Below are 21,394 nucleotides of genomic sequence, written 5' to 3'. Positions count from 1 at the left end.
CATAATTCTAACATCTCTCTGGAGGTTTTAACTTTGCATAGTGAGCTTATGAATTTAAAGAATGCTGCTCTACTGAGCGTTGATGTGGCAGATACTGCTGATAAAATTACTTGTAGCCTGAGGTCAGTATTTTATTTTGGTCAAGCTTCAAGAATGGCATATATAGCTTGATCACACTAGCCCTTTTTGTACTGGAAATGCTTTTATACCTGCCCATCGTGTTAAAGCTTGTCTTTAACAACATCAACATGTTGGCAGCCAAAGTACATGGCTTGAATCTAATTTATTTTTAAATTATACTTTTGTGATATACCCAGTTCTAGGTCTCCCAAATTTCTGCCTATTCCACTTCTCTTTCTTGATGCTTGTGTGGTTTCTCAGAGCAAATTAGCTGTGCATTCAATATTTATTCCTTTGTATGGTACATCTTCTTCTTTCATGCATATGAGTCTTTTGCTTCCATGTATATCTGTGCATGGATATATGTCTGGTACCTATAGAGGTCAGAAGGTCCTGGGTCCCCTGCAATTTAAGAGTTACAAATGTACTAAGCTGCCATGTGGGAAACTAAATATAACTCTTCTACAAGAGCATCAATTGCTCCTAACCACTGAGCATCTCTCCAGACTTTCTTTGGCTCTTTAAATGGACTTCTGTTTGAATAAAACTTACCTAAGCGTATTTTTTGTTATATACTTTTAGCTGTTACATAGTTTGGAGTGTTCTTTTCTGTTTGTAAGTCAATTTTTTTCTGCTGTGCCTCTCACATTTGCTTGTTTTTGAGATACTCTAATCATGGATTTATTCCTCAACCATATCAATTTTCAAGGGAAAAATTTCTAACAAGGAAATCTTACTGAGAGAGTGGTTCAAATCACCATGAAATTCGACTCATATTGTCAGCTCACTACTAAGCTGCCCTTGTGCAATGTAAGCCCTTAGTACTAGAGAAAGGCAAAGGAGAAAGTTCATTGTGAACATGGGGCTGGGGTCAACAATAAGAACTAAGCCTGTGAAGGAAATACTTGCCACCTTTCTTTGAGCCCTTATAAGAGTAACATGTATTCAGTAAGTACAAAGAGTAAGTAAGTATACACGTACTATAAAGCAGCCCAATTCTGGTTCTGAATAAGAACAAGATGATTTGTTTAGATTATTGGCTTCTCTCATTCCAGTAAGACATTAGAACTTTCTAAATACCACTACTGGAATATAGCTGGGGGATATATGAGAAAACTCAGCTGCAGTGTAGAATACATGCATGCTTTACCACACATGTGAGTCAGCTGGTCCTAAGGACAGGAGTTCAATCCCTGGAACCTATGAGATGGAAAGAGAGAACCGAGTCCTACAGGTTGTCCTCTGACCTCCAAAAGGATGCTATGGCATATAAGGCACACATGAGTATACACGCAAACACACACACGCACGCACGCACACACAGAGAGACAGAGAGAGAGGAGGAGAGGGGGAAAAGGAGGGAGGGAGGAAGGGGGAGAGGGAAAGGGAGGGAGAAAGGGAGAGGGAGGGGAGAAACAGAGAGAAAAGGGGGTGGGAAATAAATGTAATATTTGAAAAAAAAAGTAGTTAGTTCAGCAGACCTTTTGATTTCTTAATCACTAAATTTACAATTGCTCGAAAACTAAGATATGAAGCAACTTCCTGAGGTAATACAGCAATATATGGTCTCACTTCCAGAAGTCACATGCTTCAACATTTCTTTATACAGTCTTAGCTTATATTAGTAAAAGTTTTTATTTAATATTACCTTCTAAAAATCAGGAACTATAGTTACATTGAGTTTACTCCATCAGGGGAAATACATATACAGATGCAATTTAATTTAATAACCAAAATTATACATGTACCACTGAAAACATGTTACTGAACAAGAAATATACCTTTCCTCCCATGATGACAGGAAGCAAACGGTCAAGTAAATTGAATTCTGCCATAAAAATTGTGCAAGTACATTTAAGCAGAGTAACACTTGTATGCCGAGTAGGAATATATTCTTCCAAAGACGCCACGTCCTCAGGATTCAGTACTGCTTCCTTTTCATCCTTACTTTCTAAAGTGAAAAGGATGAAAAATTCAGTAAAGAAGATGTTACATAAGTTAATCTTCTTAACCAACTAAAAACTGGATTAATCCGTTCCCCAAATTTTACGGGCAATTCTTCAATAATGAAATAGTCATGAGATACTCTAGATTGTAATACAAGTTACTGGATAAAATAAATTTATAAATATTTGCTACATAGAAATTAAACATTTTTTAATGTATCTTTTCAAGAATTCCTAATTTCTTTCTTTTAAAAAGTATCAATTTTCTGCACACTAATATATCACTAAAATGAAATGCATAAAGATAAGACACAAACTAGAGAAAACAATTTACCATAAATACAGATAAGGATATGTACTGATGGAAACAGAGATCCCAACAAACATAGTTTTTTTGATTTATTTATTTTACATGCGTGTGTTCCCTGCATGTATGTCTGTGTAGCACACATGGGCCTGATGCCTACAGAAGCCAGAAGTGGTTGTCAGATCCCATGGTTACAAGTGGTCACGAGCCTCAAATAAGTTCTGTGCATCTCCAGCCCACAAAATGGTATTTATTAAAAAATTTAAAACCACCTAAAATAATTAAGTGAAATGAGGTTGGAGTAACTTACCCAAAATACGGATTCTTCAAACAGCCATTATATAAAGGCTAGACAATGTTATTAGGCATCACATGACAACCAATGACGTAGCAGTATAACAGAACTGCACAACCACTGGAATGGTTAAATTTAAAAGATGGAAATTACGAAGTTTTGACAAGCATCTGGGAGAAGAGTCAGCAAATACTTTCTGCAGAGTGATACTGTAAATAAGCTTTAGGCTTTGTGGGTCAGTCTGTCACAATTCCTCACATGTACCACTGAAGCACAAAAGCAGCTAAAGACAAGGAACAGCCAAAGAGCTCCAATAAATCTTTATCTATGGGGCTTGATGTAGCTAACTAAGTAGTTGTCTAGCATGCATGAGGGCTTGGGTTCAAAACACACATAACACATTAAAGATATTCATTTGTAAATTTCATATAACTTTAATATGTACAAAATAAAATTATTTAATTATTTAAGATATAAAACATTTTCTGCCTAAACACCATAATGATCTGGTAGCAGACCATAGCCTGATCAAAAGCAACCAGAAGCTTCATAGTCAGCTTATAGAAGTAAAATGTCAGCCATTCATAAATGCAGTTCGGAAGTATTTCCTAAGAGTGAAAATGTATAATCATTTAAGCTAGCATTTGCTATGAAAAAAAGCAAAAGAACTAAAAACTAACCAAATATTTACTAGAAGTAAAATGGATTATATCCATTTTGTTTACTTATTATATCTACTTTATTTTATTATAAATAAAATTTTATTTTATGTAATATTTATATTATTTCTATTTTAATTTATATTTTATATTTTATAACATTTGTAATTTCTATTTTATATAATTTATAACATAGTATGTATAATATTTATAATATCTATAGTTATATTTTATATAAATTATATTCATTATATTCATTATATTTATCATTATATCCATTCTATTATTTATTACATCCATTTTATTTATTTATTTATTTATTTATCCAAATTATATCCACTAAAAGAGGCCTAAACAGTAGTAAGAACATATATCTCACAAAAGAACATATACCACAAATATAAGAGAGGAAATGCTGTAAAATTCCATTTATAAAAATTCAAGCCAAGCTTGGTAGCATATGCATTTAATACCAGCACTTGGGGAGGCATGGGCAGATAGATCTCTGTGAGTTCAAGGGCAGTCAAGTCTACATAGTGTTGAGGTTTGGTACTTTGCTATGTATTATAATGCTAAATGCAGGCTCCCAAGACCAGATTGCCTCAGATACTAGAAAGTCTGTACGAAGACCCAAGTAAAGCTATGTGACTTTGCAACCAAGTTATTTCTGATTGGTAAATAAAGATGCCGAGAGCTAATAGCTGGGCAGAAGAAACAGAGGCGGGGTTTAGGGTTCATGAGCTTAGGATCAGAGGAGAACCACCAGAGGAGAAAAAGGTATAGAAGGAAGAAGACACAGTGGGTTAGGAGTCAATAAAGCATGAAAGCATGGCCCAAATCTTCATGAGGGCTGGCCAATTGGAGTTAAGAGCAGCCCAGATGAAATATAGTAAGGAATAACTCAGGGTTTTCAATAGGAAATAGATTTTAATAGCATAGAAGATAGATATCTGCCCAAGTCTAATGTCGATTAAGGCTAATTGTAAATATAAAGGTTGCATGTATCTTTTATCCGGGACCTATGTGATCAAAGGTGAGGTAGAAACTGGATCGAGATTAAAAATTTCTACAACAATAGTAAGTCCCAATCTAGGTAAGACTACACAATGACTCACCTTATCACAGAAAGGAAGGGGAGGAGGGGGATAGGGAGGGAAGGAGGGAGGGAGAGAGGGAGGGAAGGAGGGAAGGATGGATGGAGGGAAGGAGAGAGGGAGGAGGGAGGGAGGGAAGGAGGGAAGGATGGATGGAGGGAAGGATGGATGGAGGGAAGGAGAGAGGGAGGAGGGAGGGAGGGAAGGAGGGAAGGATGGATGGACAGGTGGGACAGACAAATAGACAGACAGATAGAGGTGAAACATTCAAAAATTCCAAGTACTCTCAGATGTTAAAAAGTAAAAATAATAGACATCCTTGAAAACGGGGGATGTGACTCAGCAGTTAAGATCATTTCCTGCTCTTCCAGAGTAGCAAAACTTGGTTCTCAGCACCCATCAGAAGGCTCACAACCTCCTGTAAACACAGTTCCAGTGGATCTGACCTCTTCTGATGCCCGGGCACAATAAACATGTGACACACATCATACATACATGCATACCTATCAGTAAAAAGACAAAGGTCAGTAAAAGTGAGGGAGGGCTGAAGATGCACTGCAAGTCACAGGGGAGTTCTTAGCAGTACCCTGTCTTCTCTCATTAGGCTGACTTCTTTTTCTATAGTTATTTCATTCGAGTGAAAGTAATTTATTTTCAAAAAACATAATAACTATCTTCATAATGATTGTTAAAATTAGTCATTCCTACGTTTCCTTGACTGCTACATCTGCATGTTTGAGTCGTATTTCACAAACAAGTACTAGAAACACCGTCCAAAAGCATGGCAGTGAGACCCTGACCAATGTGCTATATCAAGGTCTCATGCCAAAACTTCCAAGTCTCACTTTGAACACTTCCACACGTTCAGTCTCTGTCAGGTACACACACGAAAGCACACTAATAGGCAAATATAACACAAAAAGTAAGCAGCACAGGAAAACTGAGTTACACAATCAGTGAAATATCTGGGCAATTAAGAATTAAGCCAAAGACAAACCTGGTTTTAGCCTGCTATATGGTTCATATTCATGTTCCAGAGCACAAACAATCATCTTCAAAATCCGATGTACCGCACTGCTGTCCAGGCGGCAGTCTAGAGGCCCTAGAACAAGGCTCTTGGTAGACTTTTCTTGAACTATTCCCAAATCCTCATTTTTCCCTGATGGAAAGTCTTGCTGATTTGCTGGACCTAGAAGTAGTCCATTTTATACAAACATTTTAAACTCCAAGCAGACATAAAAAGTGAATGCATAAACGCAGTATTTAATTCTGACTAATGAAAACTATACTTACAAAGCAATGCAAAAAAAGAGAACCTAGAGAGTTAATGATATGTTCTTTATAAAAAAAAAAAAAAAAAGACTCGACTTTCAAGATCAACTCTGAAGTTTTCCAAACCTTTAAACAAGCTGTCATTTTCTGACCTGGACCTTTCTTAGCTCCTTATGTATACTACTGTTCATAATTTATAATTATCAGTATTTAAATGATTATTTAAACCTGTGTTCAGCACTGAAAGAACCTACTTCTATTTTTATGCTCAAAACAAACTTTTTTAATAAAAATAAAAAAATAAAAGTAAAACTTCAAATAGCTACATAAGAAATGGATTTAAAATGCCAGAATCTTTTAGAAAATTCAATTACAACACTAAAACTCTATTACAACGCTAAAATTAAACCATTCCCCACAAAGTACCTGAAGGTAAATGTAACACAGCTTGCCAAGGGCCAACACACTCTGAAGATACCTGTATTTTCTGCTGCTTAAGGAAAGGTAAATACAAAGCCAAGAGAAAGCAATACCTTTGCTGCTGCTGTGCTCCATTGTATACAGGTAATCCATGTAAAAAGCACCAAACCTTTGCATGCCAGCTATTTCAGTGTGTGTCTCCTGCCAACAGGTAAACATAATCAGAACATTGGACAGAACGAAGGGTTAAAACAGAATACATCTGATTCAATACCCTCTGAGGACTGCATCAACTCAAGGGATTGCTAATGCAAAGGAAGAGAGGTAATCCAAAGAATTCACTCCGAAAGAAAAGCAATGCTCCTTTAATGCTGACCTCACAGGCAGCCAGCCACACTTCTACTAAACATTTTCAACACCGTATCACATAATGTCTAGTTAGTGAATACCTTTAATGGAGTAGGTAGTACACACTCTTGTCACTTTGTGTGTCCATCACCTTACCACCATCACTAAACTGTCCAATAATATACCCTCTCAAACAGAGTTAGTCCATAATTACTTCAATGATACTGACATGGAACATTTCAAACACTGAAAGTAGACTGAAATGTGTGTTCATCACACCAGAAACATTAAATTCTTTAGTTTAACTATAAAAGCCAATATTAGTGAAAAATAAAAATAAAAATTATCAGTTTGTATCATATGAATATAAGAAAACTTTTAAATTTATGCAAAAATGCACTAATATTCTATAAGCATATTAATATCTGTTACATGAAAAAATTGAAAAAATATTAAGAAGTTTGGAATGAAAAGTAATGTTCATTTTCACCAATCTTACATTTTAGAGACAGCAAAAATTAATAGAGGTAAATCTATGTGTTTCCTCCAAACTAATTAACTGTTGTAAAGTGTAAATATGGTTGTAGTATAAGCAGAGCTATACTACAAAAAACTAAGCATTTCTGAACATCCCTTATTCCTACCTAGGTGTAGATCTGGAATAAAACATTCCAAATGTTTCAATAAAAAATTAGGGCTTAAAAGAAACTGAGAGAAAACAGTAATCACAAGTATTCACACAATGTGTTCACCTAAACACACAAGAATTAAGTCCAAGTATTTATTCCCTGACCTTATGGTGAGCTGCATCCAAGATAAACTCCGCACGGGTGCCATTGTTCTCTGGACTTCGGTAATCAAATAATGAATTTGTAAGGTATGTCAAACCTTTTGTACTCAAATTTTCACCACAAATGAAGAAGCAGGCTTCCTGAAAAGTTAATGTATAAATTAGAACAGAAGGAAGAGTCATTAGACTATTAAAGAAAGTTTTTTTTTCCTCCACTCATTTAGCACTCAACAGAAATAAGTAAAGCTTGAGGTCCCATAACCAGCAAAGGAATGATAGCTCCACGAGTACTGCTTATCTTCACAAACAACATCAAATAAACAAAAAGGAACTCCAACAACTGCCATCAACAACAGAGATGCATTTGTGAATGGACTGTATTTGCAATGATTTCCAAGAGTTAAGTGCTATCAACTTTTTCACGTCTTCTGAGATACTAACTCCTTGTAAGGGAAATGCAGGGGAACAGAACAGGCCTCTTGCAAGCCACTGACAAAGGTAGCCACACAGACCTCACATGGTTGTTGTTATACTTCATTATCACAGCAACCTATGTCTTAAAATACGGGGGAAATCTTGACTTACGGCTTCACTTCTATTCATATGCTCCTCAAAATCTTTAACACCCATAATTCCTTTAAGACACATGGCTCTGCAACCTACGAATCCAATCTGACAATCAAAGAAAGGTTCTCCCATCATAAGAGCCTGTAAGAAGAAAGAAATGTTAGAAATAAGAACTTGTAGTTAATAAGGGTATTACAGGCTTTCCTTGTAGACTTGTACATAAACATTGTCAGGGTGTTGCCTTTCAAATGTATTCAGAGAAGACATACTCTGTCTCCTCAAACTGCCTCAATGGTCGGCACTCTGTCAACATCAAGCCTCCCACACCCACATAGACATGTTATGAAACAATTTACATTGCATATTAAAGGAATAATTATTCAGTAACACTAAGAAACACTAATAACACTAAGAAAGAGTGATTTGTAAGACTATAAATCTAAATATTTTAAATAAATGACTCTGACAAAGGCCCATGTTACCAAGTTTAATGGTGAAAGGTTACCTCAATTGTAGTTCCTTCTTGTTCCCAACACAAAACTTCCTTCGATTTTACTTTCTGTGGGCTATAATAGCTATTTTCAGCTTGCATTTCAGTGAGCTAAGAAATATAAAAATATTGAGTAAATCAAAATTAGCTGTAAAGAGCAATGCATTTTTCACTATGAATCATGAAAATAATGCCAATTTTAAGATTCAGAAAATTTAATTATTAAGCAGAAAAAACAGGTGCAAAAAAAACCCCAACTGTTACAGATTATCCACGGACTACAGAATGGTCAAAACATGTGACCAGTCTAAACAAACATAAATGCCACATTATAACTCCTTCATTACACTTAAAAAGTAAAAGCTACATATATTCACAGTCCTACTCATAAAACGGTTCAAAAATCTACAAAAAACATATTGTATATACTAAGACTTGAATTTATTTTATTCTCTCATATTTTCAAGTGTTTAACTTCTATCATTTCCAAGATTCTTCATTATTTTTAAAGGAAAAGCAAGCTAAGGAGAAACTCAAGTACATTCCACAAGCCTCTCTGGCTCCAGGGGGAGGTAGGATGGCAGGAGTTCACTCCCACTGCCCCACATGATCCCTCCACAGATCTACTCAGGCAGCAACTCCTGTCAGTTGCTGTAAACAGGCACCAACGTAGGCAGTGTTGTTACAGTGCTGTTCCCTGCAGCTTGTACTGTGTGACTTTATGCATCAAATTTTATATACTTTATTTAAAATTACCTCCCTTTTAAAATGTCATTGCTTGGTTGATTAGCCCTAGGTAGCACTGGCTCACTGTATACACCCCACAGGCCTGGAATTTTGCAGCAAGCCCCTGCCTCTGAAGCCCAAGTGCTGGAAGTAAGAGAGTGCACCTAACTTTAAACTGCTTTTCTCTAAATGCTATCTAGTTTTCATCACAGAAGATAGATAAAATTACAGGACTGAATTACAGTCTAGAATTTATCTGTACTGCATCAGGTTTTGGTTATTGGTGTAGTTAACATAGCATGACAGCATAAACTGGTAACCGACAGAGAAAACAGAAGAACAGACAAACTCTGCACTACTGCGGCAGCTTCTCTGCCACTCTGACATTCCCTCACAGGATCAAAGTGTTATCTCTTTAACTAACATGTACTTCTTGTTTGGCAAGATTTGGTTATAGTTATTCCTGCAAGATGGAGATGTAATATTCTTCAAATTGAAATCCAAGAACAAAGGTTACATTTTTTAAAAAAAAAATTAGTTGAAGCCAAATAAAAGTTATTGAACTGGAAATTATAATTTTAAGCCCATTTACTTTATACTGAGAACCAAACAATCATTCTCATTTACTCTAAGAATTTTATATTTTTTTCTCCTACAACACAAGCCCTTATGTTTTATATTTCTAGTAATGGCATTCTCAAAGTTGTTATTTTTAAAGATAACTCAGAAAGCTAAACTATTAAAGTGAAATTAAATTTTTAAAACTCGATCCGCCTTCAGCTGTCTACAGTTACTCTACAGAAAAAGCAAGTAACTGATTAAAAGAACTTAAGTATTACAAGAACAACTTAAATATTACTACAAAATGATACATTTAATTTGGCATGATTTTTGTTGGACTAATGTCAACTGTTCAAAATGCTTATAGAGAAACATGACCTAATTTTCTGACCAAAACATAAACCACAAATTAAGTTCATACAGTCTTCAGATCCAAGCAGAACCCTGAATCCCAGTGCTTTCCACCAACACATCAGCATTTTCCTTAGAGAAATCTTTGAGAAGCACAAATGCTTTACATCTTTTAAAACAGTTACTGACTGATAACAAATACAGTACAATGCTCCAAAGACATTTTGCAAGTAAATGCCTACACTGAGTCTATGACATATAATTAATTTTTATCAATAAGTTAATAAAAATGTAATACAATAATCTCAATTATAAGTGGATGAGCAAAAATCCTTTAAAAAGCTCTGAATCACTGCCTTTCCTCACAACATAAAGTTTTAAGAAAATACATCCTGAAGTACAGTTTAAAAACTCATAGTCTGTGGTTAGCTTGCAAAAAGTGTCAACAATGATGACTAACATGACAAAGTGAGTTCGTAGCAGTATTCATGAAGTCTGAGCAGTTGGGGGATAACCTGGAATTGAACACCAGATAAAGCAGTGGAGAAGGCAGGGTATCACAGGAAACCCAAGTGCGTACAGTATGAGCTGTGCAAATGATAGTAAACTGCTATCTGACCCTCAGGGCCAGTAAATCAGATCCTCCACCATGTCCACACAGCCATCCAACACAACACTCAGAATGACCCAGCTTAGAAGATAATTCAAATCATCATACAATGTTTCTGTTCAAAAACTTCCTTATTAACTCAAAATAAAGACAAGTGTAACATGACCTAAGCAGTTTTCAAACTACAACGCTGCAAACTGCAAACCCCACTCCTCTGATAGTTTGAAACTATTTGCGCATTAGCTCACTTAGTTTTAACTAGCTGCTTCTTTGCTCATTCATGAACACTTGCGTTATCTGCACTAGCTAGAGCTGACATGCTCATTCCCACATAGCCACTGGGCTTTCTCTCTCACACACCTCTGCTTAAATGCTTCCTTAACAAGATGACCTTCCCCAGGCAACCAAGTTTAAAATGTACAATCCTCTCCTTTTTAATGCAACACTGATACTTTCCTTTTTTTCTACCTAACACTTAATAAACGTACTTTACATCTCATTGACTATAATTACAATGTAAGTTCTAACAGGCTATAGGGGTGACCACTAGCATTTTTGTGGGGACGAAAATAATACCTGAAACACAACTGTCATTAATGAATATCAATTATATTAATATTAATTATAATTTAGTTACACTGGTGATAATATTAATTATATTAATAAATTAAATTAACAAATGCATTATAGCAGTGTGTGGCTGTAATCCTAGCAATTAAGAAGGAAAGGCAGAAAGAGCAAAAGTTAAAGGTCATGCCTCAGCTATTAATTAAAAAGTCTGAGCTCGGCCTGGGCTACATGAAACTCTGAGTCAAAAAAATCAAGTAAATACTTGTTGCAAAAATTAAGAACTGCTTATAGATGCTAAATGTAAATTAATGGTATTAGAAAAAGGTAGGGAACAAATAACTAAAATTCATGCTGAGTTAAGAAAGAAAAGGCAGAATAGTCTCAAAGAACTTATAGACAGTACCAAAGCACTAGTAACCACAATAATTAACTTTTTATTCACTGTAATGATGCATGTTTCTATCGTACTATATTTGAATGTATATTTTACATTCATTTTTAATAACCGACTAAAATATGTTGAGTACTGTTGAAAACAGAAGAGGACCTAAATTCAAAATTGAACTATTTTAAACAAAGAGAGGAAAGAGAAAAATAGAATCCTTTAAAAATAAAAGTATAGATTTCTGTGATCATTAAGAACTTTGAACATTATGCTTCTCAGCCCTTTGAGATTCCTCTGTTGACTATTCTCTCTTTAGTTCTATACCCAATTTTTTGATTGGGTTGTTTGGTTTTTTTGGTGGTTAGCTTGTTGAGTTCTTTATATATATTAGATATTATCCATCTATCAGATGTGGGGTTAGTGAAGATTTTTTTTCCCAATCAGTAGGTTGCCAGTTTGTCCTAGTGACCATGTTCTTTGCCTTACTGCAGAAGCTTTCCAGATTCATAAGGTCCCATTTATCAATTCTTAATCTTAGAGCCTAAGCCATTGGAGTTCTATTTAGGAAATTTTGCCATGCCAATGAGTTCGATCAGAATGGCTAAGATCAAAACTTAAAGTGGCAGCACATGCTGGCAAGGATGTGGAGAAAGAGGAACACTCCTCCAATGATGGTGAGATTGCAAACTGGTACAACCACTCTGGAAATCAATCTGGAGATTCCACAGGAAATTGGAAATAGATGTACCTGAAAACTCAGCTGTACCGCACTTGGTCATATACCCAAAAACTGCCACATCATGTCACAGGGGCATGTGTTCCACTATGCTCATAGCAGCCTTATTTGTAATAGCCAGAAGCTGGAAAGAACCCAGATGTCTCAGAACAAAAGAATGGATACAGAAAATATGGTTCATTTACACAATGAAATACCACACAGATATTAAGAATGAGGACATCATGAGTTTTGCAGGCAAATGGATGGAATTAGAAAATATCATCCTGAGTGAGGTAACTCAGAACCAAAAGGACATGCATGGTAGGTACCCACTGATAAGTAGATATTAGCCACACACACACACACACACACACACACACACACACACACAAAGTACAGAATACCCAAGATACAGTCCAGAGAACTCAAAAAGGTCAACAAGCTGAAGGGCCCAAGAGAAGATTCCTCAAACTTGGGAGGGAGAAGAAAGCAATCACAAGGGGGGGGGGGGGGGAGAGAAAGGGAGGGACCTGAGTGGGAGAGGGAACAGAGAGGGAAAAGGGGGAACATGATGAGGTATTGAAGATAGAAGCAGAACTTCAGTTCTGCCTGAGGAACAGCAGAAAGAATGGAAGTAGGCAACCTCAAGAAGTAGGGGTGGGGGACCCTGTAGAATGTACCAGAGACCTGAAAGGTGAGAGACTCTCAGGACTCAAAGGGAGAGACCTTGGATGAAGTGCTCTACAGTGGGGAGGGGGAACTTGTAGAGTCCACCTCCAGTGGAGGGACAGGACATCAAGTGGAGGGATGAGGTTGTCATCCCACAGTCAAAAGCTCTGACACAGAATTGTTCCTGTCTGAAAGAACTGCAGAAACAAAAATAAAGAAAAAGAGGTCCAGTGAAAGGCCAAAATTGGGATCCAGCCCAAGGGGAAACCTGGGGCCCTGACACTGTTACTGATTGCTTAGAGACAGGAGCCTAGCATGGCTGGCCTCTAAGAGGCCCAAAAAGCAGCTGAAAGAATCAAATTCACACACTATCATCCAACCAATGGACAGAAATCGGGAAACCCTGTGGTAGAATTGGGGAACTGGAAGAAGCTGAGGAGGAGGAGTGATCCTATAGGAAGACCAGCACTCTCAATGAACCCAGACTCTGGAGATCTCTCAGACACTGAGCCACCAACTAGGCAGCACACACCAGCTGATATGAGGCCCTCAACACACGTACATCGGAGGACTGCCAGGTCAGGCCTCAGTGAGAGAAGATGCACCTAACCCTTGAGAGACTTGAAGCCCCAGGGAGTGGGTAGGCCTGGTGAGGTTGGAGTGAGGAGGTGGAGACATCCGGGGGGTGGGGGGAATTTTTAGATGGACAGTGGTCGACGGGGGTGGGGGTGGGGGCAAACCAGAAAGGGGATGAAGTCTGGACTGTAAAAAAAGGATTAAAGAATAAAAATAAGTAAATTTTAAAAATGAATAAATGAACTAAAATTATGGACTAGAGAGATGGCTCAGGAGTTAGAAGCATCTGCTGCTTTTGTAGAGGACATGGATTAAGTTCCCAGTACCAATATGGTGGCTCACCATCGTCCTAACTTTATTTACAGTGAGTCCACTGCCTTGTGACCTCAGTGGGCATCACACACACAGTACACATACACACATGCAGGCAGGACATTCATACAAACCGAGTAAAATAAATCTAAAAGTAAAAAATAAAAATATATTACAAGTGTTAACAAAGCTGTAGAGAAAAAGAACTTCAAACATACTAATGATAAGAATGCAAATTAACATGGCCAAAAAAACATAGTAATTAGATACCTCTGTTATGAAAAATACAACTATCCTGTGTGATCCAGTAGCCCACTTAAGATAAACAAACAAAGAAATAAATGAGCTTAGCGTTCTAAAGAGAACCCTCCACACCCATTTTATTATAGAACTGCTTATTTACAACAGCCAAGATACAGAACCAGCCTATCACTAAATAGAGGATTTTAATGTGAAACATACACATTATTCAGTAAGAAAGAATGCAATTTGGAGGAAAATAGATGAAACTAGAAAATATTACATTAAAAAAAAACATTCTAGCCTTTTGGCTGGGGCAGAAACCTAGATGGTGTGCTCCCCTGAAGACACCATATCCTGAACCATCCTAGAGGAAGCACTGCACTCAGAGCAGCAGGATCCCAGAGGCAATGAGTCCCAGGAGCTCTTCTACCCAGGAGCTCAGAATCACAGGATCACAGAGACAGCTGGACTCTGAGGATTTCTGACACAAGCAAGATAACAGAAAAGACAAGCTCCAATCAGAGACAGTGAGTGCAGGTAATTCTAGAGATAACCAGATGGTGAAGGGCAAGCACAAGAATATGAGAAACAGAAACCAAAGTTACCTGGTATCATCAGAACCCAGTTCACCTACTACAGAAAGTCCTGGATATCCCAACACATGAGAAAAGCAAGATTCAGATTTAAAATCACAACTCATGATGATGATAAAGGATGCTAAAAAGGACATAAATAACTCCCTTAAAGAAATACAGGAGAACACAGGCAAACAGGTAGAAGCCCTTAAAGAGGAAACACAGAAATCCCTTAAAGAATTACAGGAAAACACAACCAAACAGGCAAAAGAATTGAACAAAAACCATCCAGGAGCTAAAAATGGAAATAGAAACAATAAAGACATCACAAAGGGAGACAACTCCAGAGACAGAAAACTTAGGAAAGAGATCAGGAGTCAAAGATGCAAGCATCACCAACCAAATACAAGAGATAGAAGAGAGAATCTCATGTGCAGAAGATACCACAAAACATTGACACAACTGTCAAAGAAAGTGCAAAAGCAAAAAGCTCCTAACACAAAACATCGAGGAAATCAAGGGCACAATGTGAAGACCAAACCTAAGGATAATAGGAATAGATGAGAGTGAAGATTCCCAACTTAAAGGGTCAGTGAATATCTACAACAAAATCATAGACAAGAACATTCCTAACCTAAAGAAAGAGATGCCCATGAACATACAAAGACGACTACAGAACTCCAAATAGACTAGGTCATAGGTCAGAAAAGAAATTCCTCGCATCACATAATAATCAAAACATCAAAGGCACAAAACAAAAACTACTAAAACCAGTAAAGGAAAAAGGGAAAGTAATATATAAAGACAAACCTATAAGAATTACATCAGACTTCTCACAAGAAATTATAAAACCCAGATGATCCTGGACTGATATCATACAGACGCTAAGAGAACAAAAATGCCAGCCCAGGCTACTATACTCAGTAAAACTCTCAGTTTCCATAGACGGAAAACCAAGATATTCCATGACAAAAACCAAATTTACACAGTATCTTCCCACAAAGGATAATAGATAAAAAAACTCCAATTCAAGAAGGAAAACTACATCCTAGAAAAAGCAAGAAACCAACCTTCAACACACCCAAAAGAAGACAGCTACACAAACATAATTCCATCTCTAATAACAAAAATAACAGGAAGGAACATTTACTTTTGCCTAATATCTTAACATCAATGGACTCAATACCTGAATAAAAAGACTTAGACTAACAGACTGGATATGTAAACAGGACCCAGCATTTTGAGGAAATGCACCTCAGTGTCAAAGACAGACAATACCTCAAAGTAAAAGAACGGAAAAAAATTTTGTAAGCAAATGGTCCCAAGAAATAAGCTGGAGTAGCCATCCTAATTTCGAATAAAATCAAATTTCAACCAAAAGTTATCAAAAAAGGAAAGGAAGGGCACTTGATATTCATCAAAGGAAAAATCTAACAAGATGAACTACCAATTCTGAACATATATGCTCCAAATACAAGGGCATCACATTCATAAACGAAATTTTACTAAAGATAAAGCACACAATGAATCTCATACAATAATAGTGGGGGATTTCAATACCCCACTCTCAGCAATGGACAGATCACAGAAACAGAAACTAAACAGAGACACAGTGAAATTAACGGAAGTTATGAACCAAATGGATTTAATAGGTATCTATAGAACATTTCATCCTAAAACAAAAGAGTATACCTTTTTCTCAAAACCTCATGATACCTTCTCTAAAACAGACCATACAACTGGTCACAAAACAGGCCTCAACAGATACAAAAAGATTGAAAGATTCCCTTGCATCCTACCAGATCACCATGGACTAAGGCTGGTCTTCAATAATAACAATAACAATGGAAAGCCCACATACACGTGGAAACTGAACAACGCTTTACTCAATAATGTCTTGGTCAAGGAAGAAATAAAGGAAGAAATTAAAGACTTTTTAGAGTTTAATGAAAATGAAGGCTCCTCATACCAAAACTTACGGGACACAATGAAAGCAGTGCTAAGAGGAAAACTCATAGTTCTAAGTGCCTGCAAAAAGAAACTGGAGAGAGCACACACTAGCAACTTGACAGCACACATGAAAGCTCTAGAACAAAAAAAGCAAATACACCCAAGAGGAGTTAGACGGCAAGAAATAATCAAACTCAGGACAGAAATCAACAAAGTAGAAACAAAAGAACTATACCAAGAATCACCAAAATCAGGAGCTAGTTCTGTGAGAAAATCATCAAGATAGATAAACCCTTAGCCAGACTAACCAGAGGGCACAGAGACAGTATCCAAATTAATAAAATCAGAACTAAAAAGGGAGACATAACAACAGAAACTGAGGAAATTTGAACAAAAAACATCAGATCTTGCTACAAAAGCCTGTACTCAAAAAAATGGAAACTCTGGATGTAACGGACAATTTTCTAGACAGACTCGAGGTACCAAAGTTAAATCAGGATCAGATAAACTATCTAAACAGTCCCACAAACCCTAAAGATGTAGCAGGAGTCATTAAAAGTCTCCCCACCAAAAAAAGCCCAGTACCACACGATTTTAGTGCAGAATTCTATCAGTCCTTCAAGGAAGACCTAATACCAATTCTCTTCAAACTGTTCCACAAAATAGAAACATAAGGAACAATAACCAATTTGTTCTATGAAACCACAATTATGCTCATCCCTAAACCACACAAAGACCCAACAAAGATAGAGAACTTCAGACCAACTCCCCTTATGAATATATCGATGAAAAATACTCAATATAATTCTCACAAACCGAATCCAAGAGCACATCAAAGCAATCATCCATCATGATCAAGTGGGCTTTATCCCAGGAATGCAGAGATGGTTCAATATATGGAAATCCATCAATGTAATCCACTACATAAACAAAACTCAAAGAAGAAAACCCACATGATCATCTCAATAGATGCTGAGAAAGCATTTGACAAAATTTAGCATCCCTTCATGGTAAAAGTCTTGAAAAGATCAGGAATCCAAGGCCCATACCTAAATATAGTAAAAGCAATATACAGTAAGACTGTAGCCAACATCAAACTAAATGCAGAGAAACTTGAAGCAATCCCACTAAGATCAGGGACTAGACAAGGCTGCCCACTCTCTCCCTACCTATTCAATATAGTACTGGAAGTCCTAGCCAGAGCAATTACACAACAAAAGCAAGTCAAAGGGATACAAATAGGAAAAGAAGAAGTCAAAATATCACTATTTGCAGATGATATAACAGTATACTTAAAAGACCCCAAAACTTCCACCAGAGAACTCCTAAACCTGATTTAAAAACAACTTCAGCAAAGTGGCTGGTTATAAAATCAACTCAAACAAATCAATAGCCTTCCTCTACTTGAAAGATAAACAGGCTGAGAAAGAAATTAGGGAAATGACACCCTTCACAATAGTCACAAATAATATAAAATGCCTTGATGTGAATCTAACCAAGCAAGTAAAAGGTCTGTATGACAAGAACTTCAAGTCTCTGAAGAAAGAAACTGAAGATCTCAGAAGATGGAACGATCTCCCATTCTCATGGATTGGCTCGAAATACCCAAGATACAACTCACAGACCACAAGAAGCTCATGAAGAAGGAAGTCCAAAGCGTGGGTGCTTTGGTCTTTCTTAGAAGGAGTAGCAAAATACTCAAGTGAGCAAATATGGATACAAAGTGCAGGACAGAAACTGAAGGAGGGGCCGTCTGGAGACTGTTCCACCTGGGTATCCACCCCATGTGCAGTCACCAAAGGTAGACGCTGTTGTGGATGCCAGGAAGTGCATGCTGACAGGAGCCTGATATAGCTGTCTCCTGAGAGGCTCTGCCAGAGCTTGACATATACAGAGGTGAATGCTCACAGCTAACCATCAAACTGATCATGGGGTCTCCAACGGAGGAGTTAGAGAGAAGACTGAAGGAGCTGAAAGGGTTTGCAGCCCCGTGGGGAGAGCAACAATACCAACCAACCAGAGTTCCTAGGGTCTAAACCACCAGCCTGGGATCACATAGGGAGGGACACATGGCTCCAGCTGTATATGTAGGGGAGGATGGTCTTGTGGAGCATAGGTGGGAGAGGAGATCCTTGGTCCAGAAACGGCTGGATGCCCCAGTGTGGGGGAATTCGAGGGCAAGGAGGTGCAAGTGGGTGGGTTGGTGGAGGCACATCCTAATAGAAGCAGGAGGAGACGTGATAGGATAGGGTTTTTCTGGGTTGGGGGGAAATGGGGAAAGGGGATAATATCTGAAATATAAATAAAATATCTAATAAAAAGTAAGTAAATTTTTTAAAAAAAATTCTACCTCCCCCCCACACACACATGCCCACACTACACATCCAGTCATAGGTAGAAGCCAAAGGAAGGTGAATAAAAACCCCGACAGTGATAATGAAAGAGTGAGAAGGGTGTGGCAGAGGGTTGAACAAAAAGGCAAGAGGGACAATTAGTTTCTGATACTTATTACATGCATGTGTGAAAAATATCACATTCAACCTCATTAATATTAATAATCAATGAGTCAATAAATTTTTTAAACAGAAATCAGGATGAGACAACTGTGAGATTTTTTTTTTTAACTATGTGTCTGTCTGTCTAGGCGCGAGTTACGTCACATGAATACAGTCCCCCACAGAGGCCAGAAGAGAGCTCAGGATCCCCTGCAGCTTGACATGACTGATGCTGGGGACCAAAACTCAGCCCTCTAAAGTATGAGCACTTCATCACCAAGACATCTCTCTAGTGCCAGCTATGAGATTTTGTTTTAATATGTACCCCTACATTAGAAATATTAAAGACGGTCTATATACCAATCAAATGATCCAGGGCAGGGGAGTAGATATGATAGAGATAAGAAAGAAAGGTAGAGACAACTTTAATAATAGAAGAAGAAATCAAAATTCAAGAATTCAATTAGAAGGATCTTGCAATTTTATGAAAAACTATGAGATGCTACCTTTTATCTGCTAAGTCGCCTATCTCTCCCTGGTTGAAGTTACAAAACTGCTAAAATATAAACATTTATTAAACTTAACAGATACAGAAAAGAAAGAGAAACCTACTTTAAAAGTCACAGTCGCCTTTGTGCAGTAAAATCCTATAGAAACAATGGGATCCTTTAGTGTTTGAGCTTTCTGTTGATGCATGGTTGATGCAGGGTCACTCCCAAGGTAGTCTTCCTCACCATCATCGTAACTCACAATTGCAGGAACAAATGACCAGGCCCAGGACACCCAACCCTGAGGTTCCTCACAGTCCTGTGAATATAACTCTTGGCCTTTGTACGAAGCAGGATACTGCATATCTATTCTAGTTTCATCCTCAGTACCTGCCAATAAAAATAGTCATTTTAATTAAAAAAGACCATTTAAATAGAAAAAATAGTTTCTTTTGTTATCCAATATATTTGCTCTAATCACTTAAAACATCCAGGAGAATTTATCTTGCCAATCAAGTATATAATAAAGGTTTCCACACAATGGCTGTAAGACAATCAAGGCTAGACTACTGTAGGGTGGGAGGCAAGAATAATGAACTCTGTAAACAACCCATCTTACTGTCTGGAATAAACTGTAAGCCACATCCATCAAAGGGGAAAGTCAATCCGTTTAGGAGTCTTCCTTAGAAGAGAAAACAAGCGTAGCAGATGAAGGAGAACTTAAACTGTGTGACAGCCACTCTGCTCTGAACTCACAGACTTAAAGCAAGACTAAAACAAAACATTTACAAGTAATGTCACTATCTGCTGAAACACAAAAACATCTAGAACTCAGCAAGATAATATCTACAATGTCCAGTATTCAATCAAAAACTACTAGGCAGTCAGATGCAGTAGTGTTACAGTTACGCTATGGATACACCAGAGGTTCAGCTAGGGCTGCTGGAGCACAACAGTTTGAATCCAGACCAAGCAGCTAGTAAGATTCTCCTCTCAAGAAAAGTAAAAAATAAATAAAATTTATTAAGGCAAATTAAAAAAAATGAGGGAAAAGTAAAACAACAGAAACAGGTCCAGAAATAATAAAGATCACAGTGTTAAAACAGGACATTAAACAGCTATATAAAGGGTATGTATTTCAAAACGTTTAAACAGGTTAAAAAGAGACATGAACCATATAATTCTCCAACTAAACTTTCAAACACAAAACTGTGGTCAATAAAGCTAAAAGCAGATGAGTCACAGAAAAAAACTGCTGAGTTATTCTGGAAATAGAAACTATATAGAATAAAATACACTAAGAAAGGTAAAAAACTAAAAGATAAAGAAAGCTCAAAAGAGCTCCAGCAAATAAGTCACCTAAAATCCATGTGACCAGAACTCTCTATGGTAGAAATAAAATATGTTCAAAGTTTGTCCACATATATAAGCAAGCTGAGAATGCACAGAACGAAAAGCTTCAGTGAACCCCAAATACACCAATGGGTGTCATTATCAAGCTGCTCAAAACTTTCTAAGGTTTGCAAGTTTTTTCAAACATACAAGTACATAATAAAATTGTAAAGAAAACATCCTGGCCAAGAGAGAGAGAGCGAGAGAGCGAGAGAGCGAGAGAGAGAGCGAGAGCGCGAGAGAGAGAGAGAGCGAGAGAGAGAGAGACAGAGAGAGAGCGAGAGAGAGCTAGAGAGAGAGAGAGAACTAGAGAGAAAGAGCGAGTGAGCGAGAGAGCGAGAGAGAGAGAGCGAGAGAGAGAGAGAGAGAGAGCTAGAGAGAGAGAACAAGAGAGCGAGAGAGAGAGAGAGCTAGAGAGCGAGAGAGCGAGAGAGCGAGAGAGCGAGAGAGAGAGAGAGAGAGAGA

The 21,394-nt window shown here is 37.4% G+C and overlaps 1 protein-coding gene across 1 annotated transcript in view; it reads right to left on the bottom strand.

Annotated features, from left to right (window-relative positions):
- Window positions 1–21,394, bottom strand: part of Vps13b (vacuolar protein sorting 13 homolog B) — a 585,584-nt gene that overhangs the window by 511,656 nt on the left and 52,534 nt on the right. Inside the window, exons 7-13 of the mRNA XM_028767027.1 lie at window positions 19,662–19,927; window positions 8,324–8,419; window positions 7,837–7,959; window positions 7,255–7,392; window positions 6,227–6,314; window positions 5,419–5,610; window positions 1,902–2,071 (exon numbers count right to left, since the gene is read on the bottom strand). Coding sequence (XP_028622860.1) covers window positions 1,902–2,071; window positions 5,419–5,610; window positions 6,227–6,314; window positions 7,255–7,392; window positions 7,837–7,959; window positions 8,324–8,419; window positions 19,662–19,927 — 1,073 coding nt within the window. The remainder of the gene's footprint in view (window positions 1–1,901; window positions 2,072–5,418; window positions 5,611–6,226; window positions 6,315–7,254; window positions 7,393–7,836; window positions 7,960–8,323; window positions 8,420–19,661; window positions 19,928–21,394) is intronic.

This window comes from Grammomys surdaster, unplaced genomic scaffold (assembly GCF_004785775.1).
Source record: "Grammomys surdaster isolate TR1022 unplaced genomic scaffold, NIH_TR_1.0 63, whole genome shotgun sequence".
NCBI lineage: Eukaryota > Metazoa > Chordata > Mammalia > Rodentia > Muridae > Grammomys > Grammomys surdaster.
This window is presented reverse-complemented; position numbering and strand designations above follow the sequence as displayed.